This window comes from Sciurus vulgaris (genome assembly GCF_902686455.1).
Source record: "Sciurus vulgaris genome assembly, chromosome: 1".
Taxonomy (NCBI): Eukaryota; Metazoa; Chordata; class Mammalia; order Rodentia; family Sciuridae; genus Sciurus; species Sciurus vulgaris.
This window is the reverse complement of record NC_136461.1, coordinates 150,373,476-150,398,954: the sequence shown is the minus strand read 5'-3', so window position 1 is coordinate 150,398,954 and position 25,479 is coordinate 150,373,476. Positions and strand designations below refer to the sequence as shown.

The 25,479-nt window shown below is 33.1% G+C and overlaps 1 protein-coding gene across 2 annotated transcripts in view; it reads left to right on the top strand.

The window, feature by feature from the left end:
* Positions 1-23,783, top strand: part of UBE2W (ubiquitin conjugating enzyme E2 W) — an 83,021-nt gene extending 59,238 nt beyond the window's left edge. For both annotated transcript variants that reach the window (XM_079140720.1, XM_079140719.1), the window contains 3 exons: positions 6,011-6,166; positions 9,519-9,594; positions 17,911-23,783. In XM_079140720.1, coding sequence (XP_078996846.1) covers positions 6,011-6,166; positions 9,519-9,594; positions 17,911-17,924 — 246 coding nt within the window. In that variant the 3' untranslated portion in view covers positions 17,925-23,783. The remainder of the gene's footprint in view (positions 1-6,010; positions 6,167-9,518; positions 9,595-17,910) is intronic.
* The last annotated feature ends 1,696 nt before the right edge of the window (positions 23,784-25,479 follow it).

Here is a 25,479-nt window from a genome sequence, read left to right as displayed (position 1 = left end):
CACCCCCAGCTGTTTTATTTATTTATTTATTTATTTTGGAGAGGATCCTGCTAAATTGCTCAGATTGGCCTTGAACTTGCAGAACTCCTGTCTCAGCCTCCCAAGTCACAGGGATTATAGGCATGCACCACCATGCCCAGTTTGGACATATTTCAAAGAATGAATAAACAGGATTTTCTGATAGATTGATAGGAAATATGAATAAAGGAGAGGTGTCAAGGAAAACTATGAGGGACAATAAATTTAAGTGTGAATTGTATGTTTTGGGAGCAAAAGGGAAAGTAGTGACCAATTGAGAAGACTAAAGAAACAAAGAAAAACCTATCTGAACTGCTTGGGGCTGTGGTTGGGGCTCAGTGGTAGAGCACTTGCCTAGCATTCATGAAGCACTAGGTTCGATTCTCAGCACCTCATATAAATAAAAGAAAGATACATCAACAACTAAAAAAATTATTTTTAAAAACAGAGTGAACTGATTGAACTGGTGGGATTCAAAGGACATGAAGAGTTTATGTGAAAAGTATAGGGAAAGACATGAAAGGATTTTGTCTTTTTTTTTTTTTGTGGTGCTGGGGATCGAACCCAGAGCCTTGTGCTTTGTAAGGCAAGCACTCTACCGACTGAGCTATCTCCCCAGTCCGAGTCTTAACTCTTGCTTTTCCTTTCGCTCCTCCATATTAGGAACTCTTCCCTTCCATAAAATACCCACTGTTTATATCCCCTTCTGTCAAAATGTTCTGTTTGAAAGAAGTGTATCTGAAGTGCATCTTTATTACTTTGTAAATGTCTCAGTTATAATTGTTAAACTTTCCAAATCTTAAGTTCTGTTGAAAAAAAGTGGTTATTTCAGAAATAGTATGAGGAATATTTATTTAGAACTGTCTGTTTGATCCTAAAGTCATATTGATGCTAAGAGCAGTGCCAAAGGTACACCTCTCTTGTCTAAAACTTTAGAAATACTAGAAGAAAAGAATAATCACTTTTCTCCTCATCATTATTCCCTCCTCCTATTTACACCCTCTTTATACAGGCCCCTCTTTTTCTTTTACTCATTATTTCTTTGTTGCGGAGATCCAGAACCTCTTTTTATGGTATCTTCATCTTTCCTTTTATTCCTAGTGCAATTCTTCTTCATGTAATGGTGATCAAGCTTGCTTGTTTTTTTTTTTGTTTGTTTGTTTGTTTTCCCTTTAGTATTAAGGATTGAACTGGTGGAGGGGGTGAGTCACTTTACCTCTGAGATGTACTTTTCTTTTTCATTTTTTGAGACAGGGCCTTTCAAGTCTCTGGTTACAGGCATGTGTCACCATACCCAGCTCAAGCTTTCTTAAATAACAATTTCTATTGCCTAAAATTGTCTAGTATCTAGGACACTTGAAGAGAAAGAAGTTGAACAATGAACCCTGGTCATTCAAGTCTTGGGGATAAAGTAGAGAGAAGATAAAGGAGAAGACAGGCTAGATGGACAAGTATAAAGGGAAAAGAATGATTACCATCCAGGGGAATCCAAGTTGAGTTTCATCGTGTCCAAAAATTTTGTCTTTACAATACATGTATTGCTGGATGGTGATGGCAATTGTGGAGACCCAGAGAAAATTATTAATATTGATTCTGCTGGTTATAATAGAGGACTCAAAGCAGAGAACTGTATTGAAAACTGATAAAATTTCAGTGCCTTGTCATTTATGTAATTATCATTTAAACTACCAGAATCGTGTGTAATTAAATATGATTTAGTTTTTATTACACTAAACTCTCTGCTTATATGCTGAATTTTTTTTAGTTTATTAAGTACTATTATCTGCTTATCAGATGAAATCAAAGAAAACCTTCATGTTATCGATAGAAAACTTGATATCCAGATTATAGATGTCAGCTTTTATAATCATAGATTGTTTTGTGTTGAGATCATATTAGGTGTCTGCCTTTAAAAAAAAAAAAAAATGGTGCATTATCATTAGGCAACTGCCTTAATCTACCTTCAGATGACTACTCTGAATACTGTAGAATGTTGTCTTTGTTATAAAATCTCAATATTGTGAGGTTTTTCATTATTGCACTTGATATTTAGGAATTCTTGAATTTCGTATTAGAGTTTCCTAATATTAATCCTTTATTTTGTTCTTAGCAATAATGCTGTGTTTTTTGGTAAACTGTATAAACATGTATTATTTACAATTACAGGTCTAATTTCAATTACTGATCAATCTTTAGTAAGGCAATATAAATATTGGCAATTATCAGATTGAACTATTCTTAGACTATTAAATTTGAATGGTATTCATTCTTGCTCTAGATTTTTATCACTGTGATGGCTTTCAGTTTAGATTTTTGTAATTATTACATTCACAATATGCAAAAGTTACCCAGAGGTTCACCTGTTTAAAATTTTAGGTTGGGTATAGATTATGCATATTTATCTCCCTAATTATCCTGAGCATAGTTCTCTCTTATCTTGCTCACCTGCTCTTAAAAATGAGCCACACTGATTTGGAAACTTAGAGACATCTGAGAAACACTTCTCAATATTATTTATATACATTAGATCTAAAATTCTTTTCTAAAATATCTTCAAAAATCTGTAATTCTGTTTTAGTTTGGTTTATGCAGTGGGGAATTTGTACAGTTTCCAGTTATTAACTGTTGTAATTAGTTTGAATCTGAATAAATTAACAAGTTCAAATCCACTGAACTGTTTTCAAATCCATTGTGTTCAGTTGTTACATCAGTCCTAGATAGTTTTCTCAGCTACTTGGAGCCCTAAAAATATTTTGAACTCTAGAAACAACTTAAATTTCTTGGCTGCATTAAAAATACTGAAATGTCCTCCTTGGGCTTGTACTTAGTAGTAAATAAACAAGGATGGATAATAATTTGTACTTGAAGAAATTCAGCTGTGGTTACTGTCCCCATAACATGCAAAAAACTGGAGTAGCAAAGTTTACATTAAAATTGTGGAAACTGTGCTTACCAGCCTTTCACATGAATATAAACTGTTGAAAAGTTTTTTGTTTTTTTTTTTCTTTTATTGCAGGAATTCACCTCTGGCATGTAAACTGAACCTTCCCATGTTTAGACAAACTTCTTAAATTCTGTATCTAGCAGGTTAGGCCCTAGTATTTACTGTAATATGTAGGAATAATGAATTCCCTTGTTTTGGTTGCTACAGGTTTCAGACTGAATGCATTTGCTTTGCATGCAGCATGTTAAAAAACCTCTGCTTTTTAAATATAAGGATTATTAAGATTGGATTTACTTTTTATTTCAGTCTTGGACTTCAGTGCTATTTCTTCCTGATTCCTTTCTCTTTTTTCTGCTTATAGAATGCCACTTTTGCTGTAGGTGTCTTCTGCCACCACTCATCTCTTTTCTTTCTCTTCTGTCTGGATTTCCTTTTGTTCATGGCATACATCTTGAGTCTCGGGTCACATGAGTTACTTTAAGAATTTCTCTCCAAACTAGGCATGGTGGAGCACCCCTGTAATCTCAGCAGCTCAGGAGGCTGAGGAAGGAGGATTGAGAGTTCAAAGCCAGCCTCAGAAACTTAGCGAGGCACGGAGCAACTCAATGAGACACTGTTTCTAAATAAAATATTTTTAAAAAGGGCTGGGGATGTGGCTCTGTGGTTAATACCCCTGGGTTCAATCCTGAGTACCAAAAAGAAAAAAAAAAAAAAAAAAAGAATTTCTCTCCAAGAAAAATACTGCTTTCCTTTGCTCTGTGAATTGGCTGGTCAAAGCATGTCATGATAACCTTCATGTTTACCTGTCTGTATTTCTTTAGTAGTTGTTGATATACTGATTTGTTTTTGCCTAAGAAGATAACTTGGCAGTTCTTCAGTTTTTGGCACTTGCAGAGCACTATTCTTCTTCTTGATAAAGATACCTTACAATATAGGGGGCTTTAAAAAGTAATTGTGGCCAGGGAGTAAACTCTCTAGACATTGCTTGTGTTCCTAATGAAAATACCCTGCTGATCAAAATAGCTTTTATGGCATAATGAATACTCCAGATTATCCCCATTCTGTGAGATTTGTGAATTCCCATTCTAGACATCTACAACACATTGTGCAACTGCATATGATATAATAAAATATTGCTTATATTCATGAAATAAAGTTTCATTAAAACAATTGTGGACAGACTCAAAACATGGAACTGCAAGATTATTGAAGCAGGTATTTCCTTTTATAGAGCGGTAGTTTCAGCAAAAAAGTGAAGAGGGCACAGTAGGTCTGATAAATGTAATCACGATAAATGACATCATTAGAATATAGCTTTTCAAAGGCAAAATCCTTTTAGTGTTTTCTGCAATGGGGTAGGACAAGTAACTTTGATTTCTTTTACTTGGAGGCTTAACTTTTCAGCTTTATTTTAACCTTTTATTTTTTTTTAAAGTGGGAATGGAGGTATATAGCCAGAACTTCAAAGGAAAAAAGAAAATTTTAAAAAAATTTATGCAAGTATGGAAAAATCATTCTTTTGAAAAATATTCCTTTTGCTCTTAGCTTCAGCCAAGAAAATTAGTCCTGTGTGTTAGTATATCTAAAATTTTAGAAGATTACAAATTGCATGAAATACTGCTTTGTTAAAATGTAAACATTTGTAAAATTGTAATAAAGTTTAGATTTGTAACTTGATGCTTAAAATATTTACAGTTACACATTCCAAATATGGGCATGCTTTTCTCTCTTTATGCTTAATGCTTAATGTCATTGGTTATCTTCTGCTCTAAAGGCCCCCCCCCAAAAAAAAAAAAAAAGTACAACAAGAACAATATGTGAGGGGACTGGGGATATAGTATAGCTCAGTTGGTAGAGTGTTTGCCTCACAAGCACAAGGCCCTGGGTTCAATCCCCAGCACCTCAAAAAAAAAAAAAAAAAAAAAATCTATGTTTCCAATATGTTTAATCAGTTTCTGTCATAACTTAATGTAGGACATGTACTTAGTGATATTCTGCTGCTACTTTTGATAGTAAGAGCTAAGAGATGTAAGCCTGATTTGGAAATTACTAATTCATACCTGATGAGATTTATAAAAAAAAAATCTCATTGCACCTACTGAATCAGTCTATTAAAGTAGAACTCCTGAATGTGTGTTTTTAGCCAGAGTTTCCAGTAATGTTTGTTTTTTCTTTTTATGTTGAGATCAGTAATTAAGAATTACTGCTGAATTGCAGATTAAGTATAGTACGACCATATAAACATTACTTAAAGATTGGTGGGTTACATAAATCTAAATTTTATATTAAAATAATTTTGCTGGGGATGTAGGTTCTGTGACAGAGTACTTGGCTGGCATGAATGAGGCCCAGGTTCAGTCCCCAGGACTGCAAAAATAAATAACTTCACTCTTGAGTTTTTTATGTACTCCTTAAAGGAAAGGTAGAGAAAAATAGCAAGTAATTAGGGGACTCATTCAACCTTTGTTTTCCTTTGTTTGTTTTCCTTTATCTAGATTCATAGTTATTTGATGATGAATGGCTAGTAATTGTGCCCAGATGTGTGAGGGAAGGTGGAATATACTGAAGTTATTTCCTTTTGTTTATATACCTCAGGTGTGAGCTTTGTTGCAGATGGTAGGGGCATTCCTACTACCCGTAACTAATATTGCCTTAAAATTGAATTTTTCTGTTGAAAATTTCAGTGTATGATTTTTATATGCTGAGAATAATGAGTAGAATTTGAAAAACTATTCTTAAAAATCTGATTTGCCTTTTACCAGTGGAAAAAATACATTGAGATTTAGAAATTTTAAAGGGAATATTTGAAAAATAACTGAAATATAAAATAATTCAGGTTTTCCTCCCCCATTACATGTTCATTCATTCAATGAAACCAGTAGTTACTGAGCTAATGAGAATAAACAAATAAGCAGTTGTTTATCCTGTTCCTGGGGCTGATTTTGGTGTTTGTTTTATTTTTTAATCAATACTTGTTATATGTGGAGAATATTTAGTTTTTAGTAGTAGAGGATGTTTGAGTGTTAATGGAATTTTATTCTTTCTTAGGTCATGTTTACTGGTGAAAATATTCCTGTTCATCCTCATGTTTATAGCAATGGTCATATCTGTTTATCCATTCTAACAGAAGACTGGTCCCCAGCGCTCTCAGTCCAGTCAGTTTGTCTTAGCATTATTAGCATGCTTTCCAGCTGCAAAGAAAAGGTAGGACTTTTCAGAATTATTCCAGGTAATATCTCTTCTTTCAGTTTAGGTAGATTAACAATTTTAATACATAATTACTTTTATTTGAAGGAAGGACTCATGGTTTTTGTTTTAAAATTATAGGGAATGTCATGTTTAGTAATGAATTGGAAAGTTATTTTGATTATCTTTCATTCCACACATGAAGTTCCAAATAGGCGTTTTAAATGTTCAATGAACTAGGAGTCACACTTTTACTGTTTTGTTTTTTTTTTTAAGTAGAAAATTTGCACGCACGTTCTTAAATAATCCGTATTATATTTCCATAAACATGCACAAGGCAAAAGAGAAGAAGAAATTCTTGTTTCTGGATTTCCCAATGGAAGACCCAGAAATAAGCATCATAGTTCCTGTCATCTCTTTGCCAGCTCACATCCTATCAGCCTTTTAGGGGATTTCCCAGAGACCAGAACTCATCTATCCAAATGATTAGGTTGAAGGAGGAAGACCATTACCAGCAGAATTTTCAGGACTTTCCTTCTCTTTTTACTCCCTTTCTCTATAAACTTATATTTCTGGTGGAGGTGGGGAAAAGCCCAGAATGAAAAATCTCAAGAATTAAATTTAGGACTGGGGAGATAGCTCAGCTGGTAGAGTGCTTGCCTCGCAATTACAAGGCCCTGAGTTCGATCCCCAGTACCGCCAAAAAAAAAAAAAAGAATTAAATTTAGCATACCCTTTAAAGTTATCTGAATCCTATTTCTGTCCCTCTTATCATTTCTGCTTAAGGGTTAGGGTAGCACAATATTGATATATTTCTACATTTTAAAGTCTCTTTCCTCCAAGGGTTACCTTTTGTACTATTTAAAGGAGAGGAGAAGCAAATTTGTCTTAGACATCAGGCAGCTGTTTGTATACAGACATGTGTTTAGCATTTTTTTCCTCTGTTCTCCAAATTAAACTGATGTACTGCCATTTTTTATTAGTATTTAGAAAGCCTTTGGATAAATAGTTCATTTTAAAATGATAGTTTATGTAGAATCTGAAACAGTCTTAAACCTCTGTTTCACACAGTGACTTTTTGGAATGTTAGGTCCATAAGAAATTTCTTGATGTTCAATTTAAAAAAAAAACAAAAAAAACATTTTTTGCTCAAATAAGAATGGGAAATATGGATTGAATTATATTTTTTAATTGTAGGATTAAGAGCACTTACTATGCAATTTTTTGTATCATATAATGTATCATCAATAATTAAAAGACATATATCCTATTTAGGAATATTAAAATGTGCAGAAAAAAAGTACATCTTAGATGAAATAAGGCACATATATCTAATGTTAACACACATGCAAACTGCACCCCTGCCCCCAGTTCCAGGAATTGAACCCAGGGGTGCTGTATCATCAAGCCACATTCCCAGCCCTTTTTTATTTGTATTTATTTTTCATTTTTAGACAAGTTCCCTCAAATTCACCCAGTCTAAGAGGTTTGGAAACAATTCTTTTTCATTTCTTGCTTTCATCTTTTCTCCTCTGACCGCCCTCCCGCCCAATACACATGTACACACATTTTAAATTCATGTGCAGAAAAAGGCAGTTGGCAGTTAAACAGTGCTTTTTGTATTTCTTTTATGCTTAATGACCATAGGGAGGTGAGGTGGTAACTATAGGGTTTAATTTAAAAAGTTACTAAGAGATGATGACCAGTAGTATCTGCACATAGCCTTGTGATTGTTAACTTCTGTTTATATTTAACTGTATTAATATACTGTTAAAAACCAGAGAATGGCTATATTCTGTACACCTCTTTTACACCATTCCCCTCATGTTCTAATTGTCTGCTACTAGTGTTTCTTGCATGCTTAGTACAGGACTAATCATTTAGCTGGCATGGTGGCACATGCCTATAATCTCAGCAGCTTGGGAGGCTGAGGCAAGAGAATCACTAGTTCAACTCAGCTTCAACAATTTAGCAAGACCCTGTCTCAAAGTAAAATATTAAAAAAGGCTGGGGATATGGTTTAGTGGTTAAGCGCCCCTGGATTCAATCCCCACTACCAAAACAAAAATAAAAACACTACTCATTTAAATTGATAAACTTATAGTAGAATCTTTCTGTAATACATTTAATCATATGATAATCTAGATGTCAGAATTTTGTGAAATATACAATTGAACAAATATTTGTTAAGTAAGCATTTATTCTTTTTGCTTTGCAATGTTCTCATTACAAAAATGAAAAGAAAATAGGGATATAATTTTATAATACTGATTATTTTTCTGGAAATTTTCTCAGATTTATCAATAGGGAAGTATTGGGATAGTTTAACATCTGTGCTCTAATGTTCTTTTTTTGTTAAATGAAATTATTATTAATATAAACTCATAAGGGCATTATGAGGCTCAACTAAGATGATAGTTGTATATGTGAATTTTAAAAGTGTCAAGTTAACTGCTTTCTTGCTATCTAGGTAGTCCTTCTTAATATTGCTTTCTCATTGGACCTTCCATAAATGATATCTCTCGATTAACCTCATAAAGAATTCCCTTAGTCTTTCATCTTTATTAGCTTAGCTAAGCAGAAATTAAGACTAAACCTGCAAAATATTTAAGAATAGAGTAAGAAATCAAATTGTCAGAATAATTCTGAAAGTAGACAAAAAGGATATTTGTCATATGATCTATAAACATTCCCTTGATAACTTTAATATAAATTTAACATGTTTCTAAAACATTTTAGAAAATCACTCATTTCTTTTTCTAATTAACATCTAACCATTTTCAGGAAAAATCTCTCCCATAATCTACTTTGAGTGTTGTTGATACCAGTATTTCTGATGCTCTCTTGCAGAGCTGCCATACGTTGCTCTTGTTATTTCAGTCTGTACATATAATTAACAGGCTAGTGTCTTATCTTTGGACCTGTCCTTAATAATACTATGTTACAGAAAAGTGATAAACCTTTGTGGAGGTTTATAGATGGTTGTGGTTTTTCAGACAACCTTAACTAGTTTTTTCTGTTTTCATTTGTTTGCAAAAGTAATTATTACTCATAGGGAGGTAAGCTGTAAAGAATTTGGCTTCGAATATCTTCCTTTTGGTTGATGGGCATTCTCCAGTGGAACCTAACCTAGACCACATACATACAACACTTTTCTTTTTGTTCATTTGTTTTTTAGCAATTTAACTGTCAAAAGTCTACATTTCCAGAATGTATTTATAGTTTTTATTGTTTCAGTTATGCTGTCAGTGTTCCTATTGCTTTTACAGATCCCATAATAATTTTGCTTAAGTTTTTATTAAAACTACCTCCCCTTTCATTATTATATTTTAGAACTTACCTACTTAAACTTTTGGTTTCTTTGTTTCAGAGAAGACCACCAGATAATTCTTTTTATGTGCGAACATGTAACAAGAATCCAAAGAAAACAAAATGGTGGTATCATGGTAAGCAGTTTTAATTTGGAGTGATAACTTTTTAGTATTTTGGTTTGAAAGATTATATATCTGTTTGCTAAGAGATGGGAAAATGAAAAGATATAATTGATATATTTTTGTAATATGGAGAACAGTTTTTTAAAATAGTACAGGATGTTTTACAGATAAGTTAGACTAGATTTTTAGTAGGGCAAACAAAATCGTAGCCATCATATGAGTAAAATAAGGCATTATACTAACATTTTGACACCATTTTACTGCAAAAAGGAAGTCCTTAATTTTTATTTATTTTTATTTTTATTTATTTATTTTTTTTGGTGCTGGGGATCGAACCCATGGCCTTGTGCTTACAAGGCAAGCACTCTACCGACTGAGCTATCTCCCCAGCTAGTCCTTAATTTTTAGATCAAAATAGAACCTAGCTCTTAAAAAACCTGTCATTATAAGTAGAATTTTTTTTTTGTCGGTCCCCCTCCCCTTTTGTTTTTGCAGTCAGGATTAAACCCAGGACTTTGTGTGTGCTAGGGAAGTAGTTTTGATGCCTTGTATACTTAGTTCTGCTACTCTTCAGTTTTTTTTGGGAGGGGAGGGGGTTTTAAATTATATAAAACTTTTTAGATTGTATTACCCTTCAAAAAAGTTGAGGTCTGAATCTCAACATCATATACATCTACAAGCCTGGGATCCTAATTAGAATAAGATATACTCCATGTTGTACAAATATGTCCAAATAGAGTCTACTATTATACATAACTAAAAAGAAAAGTTTTAAAAAGCACATTAAAAAAAGTTGAGATCTGAGGCTTGGTTGTGGCTCAGTGGTAGAGTGCTTGCCTAGCATGTGTGAGGCACTGGGTTTAATTCTCAGCACCATATTAAAAAAATAAAGATATCATGTCCATCTACAATTAAATTATTTTAAAAATAAGTTGAGATCTAATCATTTGAGTTTTATTAAGTACTCAATAATTTTAAGCATCCGTTGTTCCTATTGGGCAAATAATGGTAGCTTTCTGATTCAGAACTGCTAGAATAATTTCTAAACTAATCTCAGTGCTTCCCAAAAGAAGCATTTTAAATTAAAGGCAAGAAGTTGATATTCTTCTGTGAACTGTCCCCCTCCCCGGGGGGGGGGGGGGGGATTGTTCGATTCTAGAGCCTTGTGCCTGCTCAACAAGTCCTTTACAATCCTGGGCACTTGCCCTCTCAGTGTACTCTTTGTAATCAGCCTGTATGATTTTGTATACATAAAATCATTTGTTTTCCTGGTTGTTGGTGATGGTGGTTTTTGGTTTCTGGAAAGTAGAACTGGCAAAACTAACAGGAATCTGGCCTCCCCCATCCCCTTATTTATCCACACAGTGTGAAACCTTCTGTATCCTCACATAAAATGAGTGAATTTTAAACTTGAGTTCTCAAAATGTTGAAATAAAAGATGACCAGAGTCAGTGTAGTGGCACTATGCCAGCAGTTAAAAATGAGAAAATACAGTGAAAGAATGCCATTCATGAGAACTGCACAAATATGAAAACTTGGGATAATTAATGTTAATGAGAAATACTTGAGACCCAAAAGAAAGAAAGAAAAAAAAAAGACAAAACTTTAAGAACTATGAAAAAAGCAGAGATACTTTAATGAGAAAACATATTGTTCTTAAAAAATGTAATTTCAGGAAGAATCTAGTGGATTAATAGGGGTCAGTGTTTGAAAATTTTGGAAGAAATACGTAATAAGAGCAAAGTTTGAAGTTTGAACTATAAAGATAGTGAAGGAGAATTTATCAGGCACTGAAACATTAAGAATAGGTCATTTGGGGGCTGGGGTGGTAGAGCACTTGCCTAGTGTGTGTGAGGCAGTGGGTTTGATCCTCAGCACTGAATATAAATAAATTTAAAAAATAAATGTCCATCAACAACTAAAAAAATTTTTAAAAAAAGAATAGGTCATTAGGCCTGGGGTTGTGGCTCAGTGGTAGAGAGCTCGCCTAGCATGCGTGAGACCCTGGGTTTAATGCTCAGCACCACATAAAAATAATAAAATAAAGGTATTGTGTCCACCTACAACTTAAAACACATATCAAAAAGATAAATCATTGTATAGAATTACTCTATTTAGGGCCTGTTGTATATGAGATTTGGTAAATGCATTATACATCATTGAGAAGGGGAAAGAGTATCCTTAGATAATTGGTAATCATCTGGAAAAGAATAAATTTTTATCTCATATGTAAAATATTTCTTATGGATCTTTTTTTAGAATACAGTAAAGGAAAAAAGTTGTTTGACTTTTAATGTGTATATATGTGTTTCATTGTTCTTTGTTTTTGTTTCTTGTGGTCAGTACTGGCAATTGAACCCAGGTCCTTGCTCATGTTAAGCAGTCACTCTTAACATGGGCTACATCCCTAGCCCTTTTTGTTTTTTGAGACAGGGTTTCAATAAGTTGTCCAGGGTAGACTTGAACTTGGCAATCCTCCTGACTCATCTTCCCAAGAAGCTGGAATTCATAGGCATGTACGGCTATGCTCAGCAGAGCAATGCATTTTTAAAATTTGTTCTAATTAGTTATACATGACAGCAGAATGCATTTCTACTCATTGTACAGGAATGGAGCACAATTTTTCTTACTCTGGTTGCACACAATGCAGATTCACATCATTCATGCAGTCATACACGTATATAGGGTAAAAAATGTCTGTCTCATTCCACCATCCTTCCCCGATACCCCCTCCTTCCCCACCCTCTCCTCTGCCCTATCCAAAGTTCCTCCATCCCATTATGGATCAGCATCCACATCTCACAAAACATTTGGCCTTCGGTTTTGGCTTACTTCACTTGGCGTAATATTCTCCAACTCCATTTACCTAGAATAGTGCACTTTTAAAAACATTTTAAGGGCTGGGGAGATAGCTCAGCTGGTAGAGTGCTTGCCTTGCAAGCACAAGGCCCTGAGTTTGATCCCCAGTACCGCAGGAAAAAAAAAAAAAAAATTTTTTTTAAAGTACAGCCCTCTCCACGCTCACCCTATTGTTAAAGGAGGGTACTATTCCTGTTTTTCCCTTCCTTGCTGTTCAGTAGAGAAATTTCCAAAAGATAAAATGTTTTCAAAGACTTTTGAATGTTCAAAGTATTTGAAACATTCTTTTTATATATATATATATAACCACTAAGCCACACCCCCAGCCCTTTCTAATATTTTATTTAGAAACAGAGTCTTGCTGAGTTGCTTTGGGACCTTGCTAAGTTGCTGAGGCTGGCTTTGAACTCATGATCCTCCTGCCTCAGCCTCCCAAGCCACTGGGATTACAGGTGTATACCACCATATCTGGCTGAGAAGTTCTTTTTCAAAGAATACTTTCAGAATTTATTCTTACTTGCTTTTGAATAAGAAATGGAAAAAGGTTGTATAGTGAAAACAGAAATATAAGAATTAATTCCTTAAAATATATACAATTCATAGAAATTTTTTAGTTTTGTTACTAAGAAAATTTTTTACAATTATCTGTTACTGAGAAACCTATGCTTTCCCAGTTAAAATGTTTTTAAAAAAAAAAAAAAACTTCAGAGATACATAATCTTCTGTGTAAGCCAAGTACCCCATACCCAAAAAAGAGACTTTTCAAATTAAATGAACTTCCTACATAATGTAATTTTAACCTGGGGTTTCTATTAGGAATTAATATTCCCAATAAACAGATTGAACTATCCCTTTTCTCTCTTTTTTATTCCCAATATAAATTAGACATTTTTACAAGACATTGGAGTTTTATTCACCTAAATATAACTATTCTAATCCATTCTCCAATCCCAGGTATAGACACTTTTTTTTCATTTACAGATAATTGTTTTTAAAATGTCCTTGGTTTGTTGCCTTACAGTGACCTTATTATCTCCAAATATATTTTCTGTTCCTGCTGGAACCCTGAATACCTAAGTTACTCACTTCCACCATTCTCCCTTTAAGGGACAAATTTGTTGCTTAAGGGAGCTTCATATGCAATCAAGGAAGGATGATATTTGTAATTCACTGAGATGGTAGAGCAGCTGTTGATGTCATCCAACTAGGATGGCTACAGAGAATTTTCTTTGAACTTTTCCTTCACCTCTAAAAGCTAAAGCATTTCAACTGTAACACTTTTATATATCAGAATGGCAGTTGTAGGCTCATCTTGGCATTTAGTTGAATCTGTATAATTAATCAAAAAGGTAGACTTAGCCTTAGCGTAACCTGTCAGCTTTTTTTTTTTTTTTTTAAATACACACACACATTTTAATATTTAATGTCAGCTGGGTACAGTGGTGCATACCTGTCTATAATCCTAGTGACTCTGGAGACTTGAGGCATGACAAGTTTGAAGCAAGCCTCAGCAACTTAGCTTGCCCCTGCCTCAAAAAAAATACAAAGAGCTAGGTATGTAATTCAGTGGTAGAGTATATCTGGATTCAGTTCCCAACCCTGCAAAACAAAAAACAAAACCAAAGATTGAATAAAGGCTTACTTGGAATTGGATAAACTCATTGAAACACTTGCATTTCAGTTTCTAGAAACTAAATGGAGCTGTATGTCTGAGGTATCAGCCTTCTTAGTTGTCCTGTGTGGTGCTAATCACAAGATGGAGACACTATTAAAATTAAAAATCTGGAATTCATTTTACCTCCTGGTTGTGTAAGAGGAAGACTGAGAGGCTGTGGTTGTTGTGTAGTGGTAGAGCGCTTGCCTAGCATGTGTGGGGCACTGGGTTCAGTTCTCAGTACCACATATAAATAAATAAAAATAAAGTCCATTGACAACTAAAAAAAAAATTAAAAAAAAAAAAAAAAAGGGGGAAGAGTCAGCTTTTGTGCCAATGTTGAGCTGTTACTTACCAGGATTGGGTTTTTAGAAAAAGCCTCTTTCAGTAAAAATTTGTGATCTTCCATTTTATTAATTAGTACCCCTTGAAAATTAGGCCAAGCCTGCTGCCATTACTGTGCATATTTCTTTCAAGGTATTTTGGCACATAGTGTATTAAAGTATAACCAATATATTAGTGTTGAAAGTCTTTGGAGATTTAAAAAAAATTGCATTTAGGGCTGGGGAGATAGCTCAGTTGGTAGAGTGCTTGCCTCACAAGCACAAGGCCCTGGGTTCAATCCCCAGCACCACCAAAAAAAAAAAAAAAAAAAAAAAAAAGTTGCATTTGTATGTGAGTATACTTTCCTTAATTGTTATTTACTTGAAGTTTTACTATCAGTATGTTTTCCTGAACTCTTACAGTATTCTATTTGTTTCTGTTCACTGAGGAATTAATATATCTGCATTGGAATGCAGATATTCTGTGTTACTAGTAAAGGCAGGGGTCCATATGCTTTGAAAAATCAATTGCTCAGAGAATGGGGTTAAAGTATATATATATATATACACATACACACACATATACATATATGTTTGTGAAATAAACTCACTTCAGCATACAGATGAACTGAGGAATTTACCTGTGATTCATACCTAGAATCTTCCTTAGATAACAGGACCTCATCTGAGTGAACAAAATAATGAATGTTATATTTTTAAATAAAATAATTGCTCTTAATAAAGATACAAAATATCTTTTTGTTAAACCCTAAAAATATATCAATTAGGTAAGCCAATTAGAACCCTTAATAACCTTAGCCATTTGTTTTCTGGAGCCAATATTAAGCATATTTAGCTTAATAGTTTTCTGAGCAATTGCTTTCCACAAAAGGGAAGACAGACCTGTGATTCTTTAACACTCTTTAAAGTGATAAAAAGTTGATCATTGGTCAGTTACAAATTATAGTTCAAGGTTGTTATTGAGTATTGACCTCAAAAGCCTAGTTTTTTAGGAACTAACTTGGCATAGTGTATAAATTCATCTAACCAATTGATGAATCTTTAACTTGGCAAGGAGTAGAGAAATATCTTGTGTTTTAGAAACCATGGACTTTATTCTATGTAGCATATATATTTATATGCAGAGCATAAGATTGTCTCAAATTGATAAAAATCAAGCTCCTTTTCTTCCTGTCTTATACTTCAAGTTTTACCTATAGTAGTTATAACCCTTTTTGTTTGTTTGACCCTTTGTTATAAAACCACTTATTAAAATTCTTTAGTCCAAACAGTTTGTGTCCTCTGTTCCTGCTGCATAACAATTCTATTATTTGCCTACTATGAATCATTTCATGAAAGAAAAGCTTTAATTCCCTGAACTCAAGAGAAAAAAGTAACTACAAATATTGTTTCTTGGTGGCAGCATCCCACTTAGTATCTACTGGCCTATGTTACTGTGTTTCTTTTTTTCTAATCTTGTGTCCCTGAGAATGTCCATGGAGATGTTTTTTATATAATGATGGTTTTTATACTTTGGGGAAAACTTAATGACCTTTCTTATCTAATACAATTCTCTCTCATCCGTATTTCCCAGAAGCAAAATAAAGTTAGCTGTAGTAAATATCACTTCTTTGAAACTTGTAATTTGTATATATGAGAATGCAATTTTAGTAGGGGCTTCTGAAATTCCAGAGAAAATCAAAATGATTAATATGAGATTTAATTTTTCTAGCAATTAGCTTGCCACAGATATTTTAGCTTAGCTAAGAGGTTAAAAATATTATGGTCTTTTACAACTTTTCATAGATCTGTTTGACTTGACCTAAGATGGATTTACTCCAACTTTTTGTGTGATAGTCCTGGTGTCTAATAATCACTTCATCTAGGTACAAACTGTTCTTCGTACTCACAAATGAGCCCCCCCCTTAGTTATGGCCCTTTTATTTAGGGAAAAGCTTTGACTCATACCAGTCTCTATACTTAGTTTATTTGTGAACTCAAGATTACATGTAATCATCATGGATTTATAATCATACAATCCCTGTGGGTCCTGGTGTCAGATCACTGGACTGTAACTTCAGAACATGCTAGTAAGTTTGTTTCCTCAAAGCTAGGATATTTACGGCAGGTAATATCATATCAGTTCTAAATTATCTGACCCAAGATAGAGATTGTAGTGTTACAAAATACTTTATTGAAGACATGATGTTTTAAAAAACTTCATATTCTTACATTTGTTCTACATCTATAACGTGTATCTTCTTCATTCCAAGTTCCATAGTAATGTAAGAAATGGATAATGGATAACTTTCATGTACAGCTTAAAAGATATAAACTGTCTGTTGTTTTCTTGTTAAGTTTAAAGGATTCTAATGAATTAGATATTTTTGCTTATTTATTTTGATGCTGCGAATTGAACCCAAGGCCTCCTTTCTTAGCTGGGCATGTGCTTTGTCATTGAGCTACATCCCTAGCCTTACGATTTTTTTTTTCTTTCTGCATTGCTGGGGATCACACCCAGAGTCTTTCACATGCTAGGCAAGCGCTCTGCCACTGAGCTACCCAGCCCAACTTATTTTTTAAAATCTGGTCTGTTTCATCCTTCAAATTTTTCACCCTTTAGATTACCCAAAAATTACGGGATTATGGAATGCTCCAAGAATTTTTGCAGCATAGCAGTCAGACTTCAGTGGGTTTTGGTTCTTGTTTAGTTTCTGAGAGTGAGAGTTTTATTAGCAATATGTCAATACTGACATGGAATTGTTAAATATTTTGGTCAGTATTTTCTGGATTTTCTTCCTAAAAGCTTACATAACTCTCCAGTAGTTGCCGTCAGTCTTCCTGCTTTCTGAAGAATATCTTTTGGACATATTTTATGAAATAATTTTATAAAATATATCATTTCAAAAAATTATCCATGTTACATTTAATATAATGTGCTGAGCCAACCAGAAGTTATTACAAAATAGTTCTGTGGGATTTTTAAGTGACCGTTGCATTTATATGTGTACTTGCTGAAAACTTATTTTCTAAAGGGAAAATAAATAGCATTAATTTTCTATGGGTTGATTTGGAGATTGTATCTCATTGGTGAAGAAGGGTTGAATGACTTCATAGTCTAAAGACACAACCTACATTGTGTTAAATAGCATGGCAGGAGTTTACTTTCTGTCTCATTACAGTTTTATCACCCATAAAAGAATTCTCGTTAAGATTGTTACATCCTGAATATATGCTAACATAATGGTTTCAATTTGTTATTTTATATAGAACTAATATGTTAAGAATATATAATTTTAAGATGCGTGCAAACATTTATAATAAAGGAATAAAACTAATTACTATTTAATTGAACACAAAATGAACGTTCTGTTTGCAAGGATTGGGGTAGACAAGTAAACTTTTTTCTTCTATTTTTACATTAGACTAACTTGTAGGTTTTACTTATGCATGCTTGACTTTTTAATTATCTTTTTTCTCCTTTTCTTCAAGATGATACTTGTTGATGCCACTGTTATCATCCTCCTAGCAGAAGATAGTCCTACTGAGAAAATGAGCACTTTGATCATTCAGTCTTTGAACTTTAACCTTTGACTGGAAGTGACCTATAGGCAATGAAGACTACTTCCTTTTACTGCATTTTTACTCGTGTGCATTCTGGGCGCATGTTGATCGCTGGTTCAGTCCACGCAACTGACATGCTTATATTAGTCATACAGTATTAATGCAGGTGTCAGGAAATGTCAAATATAATTCCATTTTTTATTTTTATTTTTTTAAGCTTTTGGAAAAGTTCCAGGTCCTCATGTATTGTGCAATAACAATGACTTCCTTGGTGGTTTTGGGACGTTCATTGCCGGCAATGAACGTTGTAACAGGAAAAGTTTTCATTAACTCCTGCCACTCAATGATTAATGCATGATAGGGCCTATGAAATGAACTTTTATCAGCTATGGTGGGATTATAAATAAAGTGAGGGATCCAACATTACTTTGAAAGTCACCCCAACTGTTTATATTTGGATTCTATGCACTGTGATCCTAAGGTTAACAGCATGAATTAACATGCGTCTTTAAAGGACTGTAATGAAAGATCATTGCATATTTATTTAATTGTTTATATCTGCTGTCAAATTGTTTTGACATGGAAGGTTTTCAAGTAACATTGGCAGAGAGGTACAATATGTTATCCCTATGGTGAAAATAAATTCATTTGTTGTATATAGTTCCTCAATCTCTGAAGTAAAGGTATGAGTAATATAGGGTATGAGTGGTTTAATCAAGGCTTTATTTTGGAAGTAAGAAAAATGGCAGTGATGAATAAATTGCTGCAGTCCATCATTTGGGCTTGTCATTTGTACATTAAAGATTTTTTCCAAGTAGATTACACTCTGTTACTTCCTGCTAGCCATCAGCATGAGCCCTACTGCCTAAACACTATTTCATTTATTTATGTTTGGAAAATCTATAAACATTTTTGTTTGCAATCTTGTTGCTTTTGTTACATTTTAAGTCAAGTTTGAATGTTATAGTACTTTAATTGGAAAACTTTTGTCGCGTTTTTTCTTGTAAAATTTCTTTACCTGTAAGTATCATCTTGTTCTTCGATCCTGTACCCTAAAATAAGAAATACATTTTTGACAGAGGCTTAATGTTTTAACAAAAGAGTGTGGACATTTTTATTTTAAAATTTAGGCAAAAGTACACTATCAAATGGTATGTTTGCTTATTTGTCTCACACAACCATATAGATTTTCCTGGAGGATTTTGTTTTGTTTTCTTGTTGAAAAGATTTTGCTTACAGCTAGATAAAGTTTTTCTATTAAAAAAAATTGTTGAAAGGTCCCATTCTCAGTACCATGTAAGTTAATGATATAACAACTAGGTTCTCTTTTTAAAAAGCGATTAATGTATTTTATAAATTACCTTTTCACATATGCAAAATCTGTTTCTACTACAATGTTATTTTTACTAATGCCTTATTGTTGCACTCTTTTTGAAATATCCTGCAGTGAATTTATTAATCAATTTGGGCTTTAAAATAAAAGCCAGTTGGCTGAAAGGTCTGAAATATGTACCCCAGTAAAACCATCCAATCAATAATTGGTAAATAATATTTTAAAAATTGTTTTTAATCTCTGTAGATGACATTTTGTAGCTTTATACATGTTGTTAATTAAGGGCATATAATTTTACACTCTAAAAGTATAATTGCTGAACTCAGGGGTGGGTAGACTTCAAAAATATGTCTGCTGTAGAAACAACTTGAAAAAAGTTTTAAACCATGGCCAGCCACCAAATTGTGGACACTGTTTATACTGCTTGTTAGCAACTACCACTTTAAAAAAATCATAAACATTTTTGTTCTGTTTAACTAGATATATGTAAGTTCTCAGTGATCACTATCAGTTTTATCAGTTGCCCTGTTTAACCTAGATGAAAAAAACTTTGAATTATTCTTAGTTTTTAATAGCTTTTAACATAAAAGTTGTAGCTGTAAATTATGTATTTTCATATTTTACGTAATTGCTCTAAACTACTGATTAACTTGATCTTTTTCAATGGGGGGGCAGGAAATCTTTCTCCATATTGCTGGCCCTGTTACTAAAATCATTTTATAAAGAAATGACCTGTGACATTTATTCACCAAAGGAATCAATATACCAGGTCAAAGGTTAACAATGCTATACTATATATTAATAGGTCTTATGTAGCCTCAGTTAAGTTTTTTACAATAGTGTTTTAACATACCTCTCTCTACATATAGATATCATAAAGTTAAATGAGGCAGAGGAAAGAAAAACCAAATTATTTCAGTACATTTTATGGCTTAAAGAAAATAAGAAATATCCTAAAATATAGGCGCACGAACCATTCAGAATTCATAATCAGGTTAATAGTACTCCCTGGAAATTAGGAGTCAGTGAAAATTCCTTTGCACTTAGATTTAATTATTTTATATGTAAGTTACATTATTAAAAGTCATAAGACATTAATCTGAGTCATTGCTTTTCCAAGGGCAAGTAATGGCTTCGTAATAAGAAAAGAAAAAATTCTCTGTAATGTGTTGTTTAAAGGCAACCAGAATACCTAGAAATGTACATAGGAATATGCTAATACCCTCTTCCCTCCATGGGGCTTTAGGCCTACAGAATTATACTTTCATACCTAGAAGATATGTATTCTTTACTTCCTTATTTATTTATTTATTTATTTTAGGCCATTCTTGTATGCCAAATTCTGTTAAAACAGTAATACATTCAGTTCCTTTTTATGCATGCTTAGATCACGACCTTGGCGCCCTTTCAAAAAAAATTTTTCAAGTAGGGATTAATGCCATAGGTTTTACAAAGAAAGATTGTTTTCAGTTTTTTAAGGGAAATTTTTAAAAATTGAATTTTGTGGCTGTAAAGGAATTAATATTCACCTCTAAAGAACTTACAATGTGTAATTCTTCCGTTTAACCCACAGGGAAAATAAGCATTTTTATCCCCAGAAAAAAAGTGCTGAAAGTAGCTTTTATATAGTCAAAAGTTCAACTGGAAAAAGATCTTAATCCTTGTTTTGGTTAGGTACATAAGTATTTGTTATAAAGTAACTAGAGTAGTTCATTACCTTTTCCCTTCTAAATTTTAAATATATGCAAATACATATACATATATATATGTCATTAAATACCTGCAGTGGATAATTTGTTCACATTCTAAAACAGGTATCTAGTGACTGCTTAATTCCCAGATTGCATTAAAGACAAAATGACAAATAATGGAAATTAATAGTGATATGAAAACAGTATGTAACTACATGTTGTTTCTGGTAATCAAGTCTTATTTTTTAAAAAGCCTATTGTTTTTGAGAAATGAGATATTTAAAACTTGTTAAATCTTCTTAAAAATAGAAGAGGAGAGGAGGTACTGTGTGTTCAAAAATTTTTTTAAATAAAGAATTCAGTGTCACTAGTTTAAGCCTTTATGGTTACTGCTGCTTATGTTTCTCTATCTCACTTTTATTAATTTTTTTTGTACATAGCTGAATGTTTAAAATTTACAATTATAATTGTTAGTGTATATAAATTGGTTTTCAAAAAAAACTGAGAATTAACCATATTTTACTTTTTTGAAGATTCTTTCTCAAAATCAGCTATAGTACTATTCTGTTACGCATGGTTGAGATCTGTCTGAAGTAGGTGAGGTGTCTTTTAATCTCTGCCAACTGACCTCAGTCATCTTTGCAGTCCTTTTAAAAATTTTAACACCCCTTTTATTTTTATTTATTTTTTACTGTCTCACAAATTTGCAGTGTATCAGTGTTCAACAAACACTTCGCTTTTCTGGCTTCTAAATTTTCTTTTAAAGGTTAGGGAATCTAAAGAAGGAAGATTTATAATCACATCAGAAATTTTTTACGGCATTAAAAGAATTCTTCTTCCTATAAATAAAATAGATGTTCTTGGCACCTAATTTCATTTCATAAAAAAATGGTTAAATTTGTTGAATAATTGACCTAAATGAGCTGTTAGTCCTAATTTATTTCTTTGGTACTATATGGGAATTTCACTTCTTTTCTTTTTGGGTGGTGACTCTTCCAAAGCCTACTTATTGCTCAAATGAATGAATTATTGGTTTTTCCATTTAATTCTTCAAATCATTTTGAGATGAGTTATTTTTCTAAAATAATTTATGGAAGACTTTTGCTTACATATTGTGTATTAATTTAAAGACAAGATTATATATAGCTTATCATAGACATGTGGAATCTAAATATGTACTTCAGCTTAGCTCTCTGTCCTAATTGAAGTTAATGGTTCTATGATCCTGGTAAGTGATGTGTAAATTGTAAATTTAATTCTCAAATTTAGTATTCAGGCTTGTATTTGGTGACAAGTTTCCAGAATGACTATATGACAGTCTTTTTTAAGATATTTTTTTGTTGATAAAATAGTTATCTGAGGCTATTTTGAATATATGGAAGGAATGACTGAATAGAAGCTGGTCTAAACTTACTTCAGCTCCAGTTGTACATGTTGAGTGAAGAATTGGCGGGAAGGTAATCCAGTTCTTGTTCTGTTTCTTGGCACATGATACTATCTGGATTTTTGAGGAAAGGTTTAAACTGTTTTATCCCCCTGCCCCAAAGGCAAAAGCCTAATTTTAAAATTTCCCGAACTTTGACTTAGCACAATTTGTCAGATTTCCTAATATATGGAAAGAGTGAATAATCCTGCCTGTTATTTGAAGCCTGAAAGAGACTGTTAAGGAACTTAGTAGGTTTTTATCAGATACCATGAAAATGCAAGTCTCTTCCTAGTTAACTATAGTTTACATAAATGCAAATTAATTATCAGGCTCCGAGTAAAAGAATTATTTGAGTGGATTATTGGGTTAATTATCTAGTAGCAAAGAAATAAGTGCATGTTCAGATCAAAATGAATTTGTTTTAGTTGGTACAATTTTTCTTTTGATATTCAGAAATACAGGTTGTGCATTTTATTAATAGAAATGGAAGCTCATGCTTGATTTGAAAAGGGCGGATGTATATATTTTATAAATTCAAATTGCAAAAATATGTAAAGTTACTACTTTTTAAATAGAAAAATGTTAAGACAGACATCTGTTATATATTTTTAAATACATGTATCAAACTTTTGTTAGTTGAATATAGGTTACTTTGTGTGCTTTATGGAATTCAGTAACTTTTAATAATAAAGCAGTTGTCATTTGATTTTTTCTGTATATTTGAATACTAAATTAGATAGATACTAGATTTCTTTGTAGTTCATAATAATGTAAAACTATATATTGGTTCCTCTCTGCAAAAGACTGAGCTTTTAAGGGTTATGGAAACAAACATGTCCATTTCCAAACTGAGCGCAACAGAACAATGATAGCCACTAAAACTGTGTAGTTAGTTATTCATCAGATAATTTTAATAGTATAGCTAGTTTATTTTAGTGGTTCTTTATGCTTTGATTAAATAAGTCCTGATTAAAGACTGGGTGTTTTCAGAGAAGTTAGAAATTGAGAGCCACGCACTTTCTTAGAGTTACCATGAGTCTGATGTTGTTGGCCTACAAATTGTACAACTAAGAAGGACATACTACTATAAAGAACTTCTGGATGCTTTCGAGTGTACACACATCAGTTTACTTAAATGAGTTGACTCTTGAAGCAAAAAGAAGAGAGAAAAATAAGCAGAAGAAGGGAATATCGCTGCATCTGTTATTCCTGGCAGGAAGAAATTAAATATGCTCTGCTGGTACTCTAAATTTTCTTTTCCACAGGGGATCTACTTGCCCCAGGAGATCCTGGTTCTCTTTGGGGCAGCCATACTACCATAAGAAAACATATATATATATTTATATATATCTCAACAAGCTGTTTTTGCAGCCCTAAACAACTAGATTAGTGGATGGTTAGAGATGTGCAAGAACTTCCTTTGTACTTCGATGGCAGTCTTTCCCTTTATTTTAATCCTTAAAATAATTTCTACTTCACATAGTAGAACTTTTGTCCACTTGTGTAAGCTGCTGTGCATAAGCGATTCTGCTGAAGTACTCTCCCTATACTATTTTACACACAGATAACATGTAACAAAATTAAACACAAACTGAATTGAAGGTTCAGTGACGGTTAAAGGTTTGGTCTACTGGAATAGTAAGGCCTAAAGCTACAGTTGTTCTACATCTGTCCTATTGGAAACCCCTCTCAATATATTTCTAATTGCTTATGTGATTTTTAAAAATATTTGCCTGATTAATACAAAATATGTAAGTGGGAGAACCTTTGTGTCCTTTATAGTTCAGTGGGGTATGGAAATCTAAGGAAAGTTGAAAACAGAAAACTGTAAGGTAGAAAATATCTTCTCGGGCTTGGGAGATAGCTCAGTCGGTAGAGTGCTTGCCTTGCAAGCACAAGGCCCTGGGTTCGATCCCCAGCACTGCAAAAAAAAAAAAAAGAAAAAAAAGAAAGAAAAAGAAAATATCTTCTCATGTCTATACCTTGCCTTCAAAGACCCAATGTGACTGACTAATAACTATCAGGCAGTAATCTAATATGGATGACTATATAATCATTCTTGTCCTTTCTTCCCTACCTCCTAACAGTCATCCATCCTAAACTTTCTGGTAATAGGCCCAGCATTACAATTGTGATTGTGTTCCTAGCACACAGTACCTAACACATATACTTTTAATAAATGGATCTTGAAATAACTTGATTATACTTGTATTTTTCATGCAATTTCTGATGGTTTGTTTTTTCTTTTTGTTTTGCTATTACTGGGAATTGAATCCAGAGTACCACTGAGCTGCACTCCCAGCCCTTTTTATTTTGAAACAGTCTCGTTAAGTTGCCAAGTCTAACCTCAAACCTGTGATTCATCTACCTCATCCTCCCCAATTGCTTTGGGTAGAGGGGATGCACCACAGTGCTTAGCTCAATTGATAATAATTCTGGACACCATCTGAGTGAAATGTAGCAGAACACACAACCCTTCTGGTCCTAGAGAGTTTGAGAAGTTTGCTTTTAAATAAATTATAAATCATTGTTCATGGTTCTTTTTCTTTCTTTATACCTCTGTCCTTCAACTTATTTTTCTTGAATATATTCAATAAAGAATATAAATACTTTAAATATACCTGAGGAGCCATGAGATCATAAAGGAAACCTGACACAAAGATTAAAAACAGACTAAGCGTATTTATTGAGTATCTCATATGCCAGGAGGGATGGTAGATAAGAAAAACTGTATACCCAAGGCCTATGTAATTACAAGAAATAGGTAGAAAAGTATAAAAAGTGGTGACCCCTATGAGGTACAGTTAAATGTCAGTTTCAGATTATTACAGAAATAGCATGTAACAAGTACTGTTATAACCTGAAAAGTAAACTTTGTATATGAGTTCCAGGAAAGAATGAAGGTAACAAAGATACACAATCCCCACTACTAGTCCAACATGAAGATAGCACAGGTCAGTATAGCTGGTTTAGTGAGCTAGGGGTAGAAGAGAGTAGGAATGAAATCCTGGTATCAGATCATATGGGTCCTTCAAAGAGGTTATTTG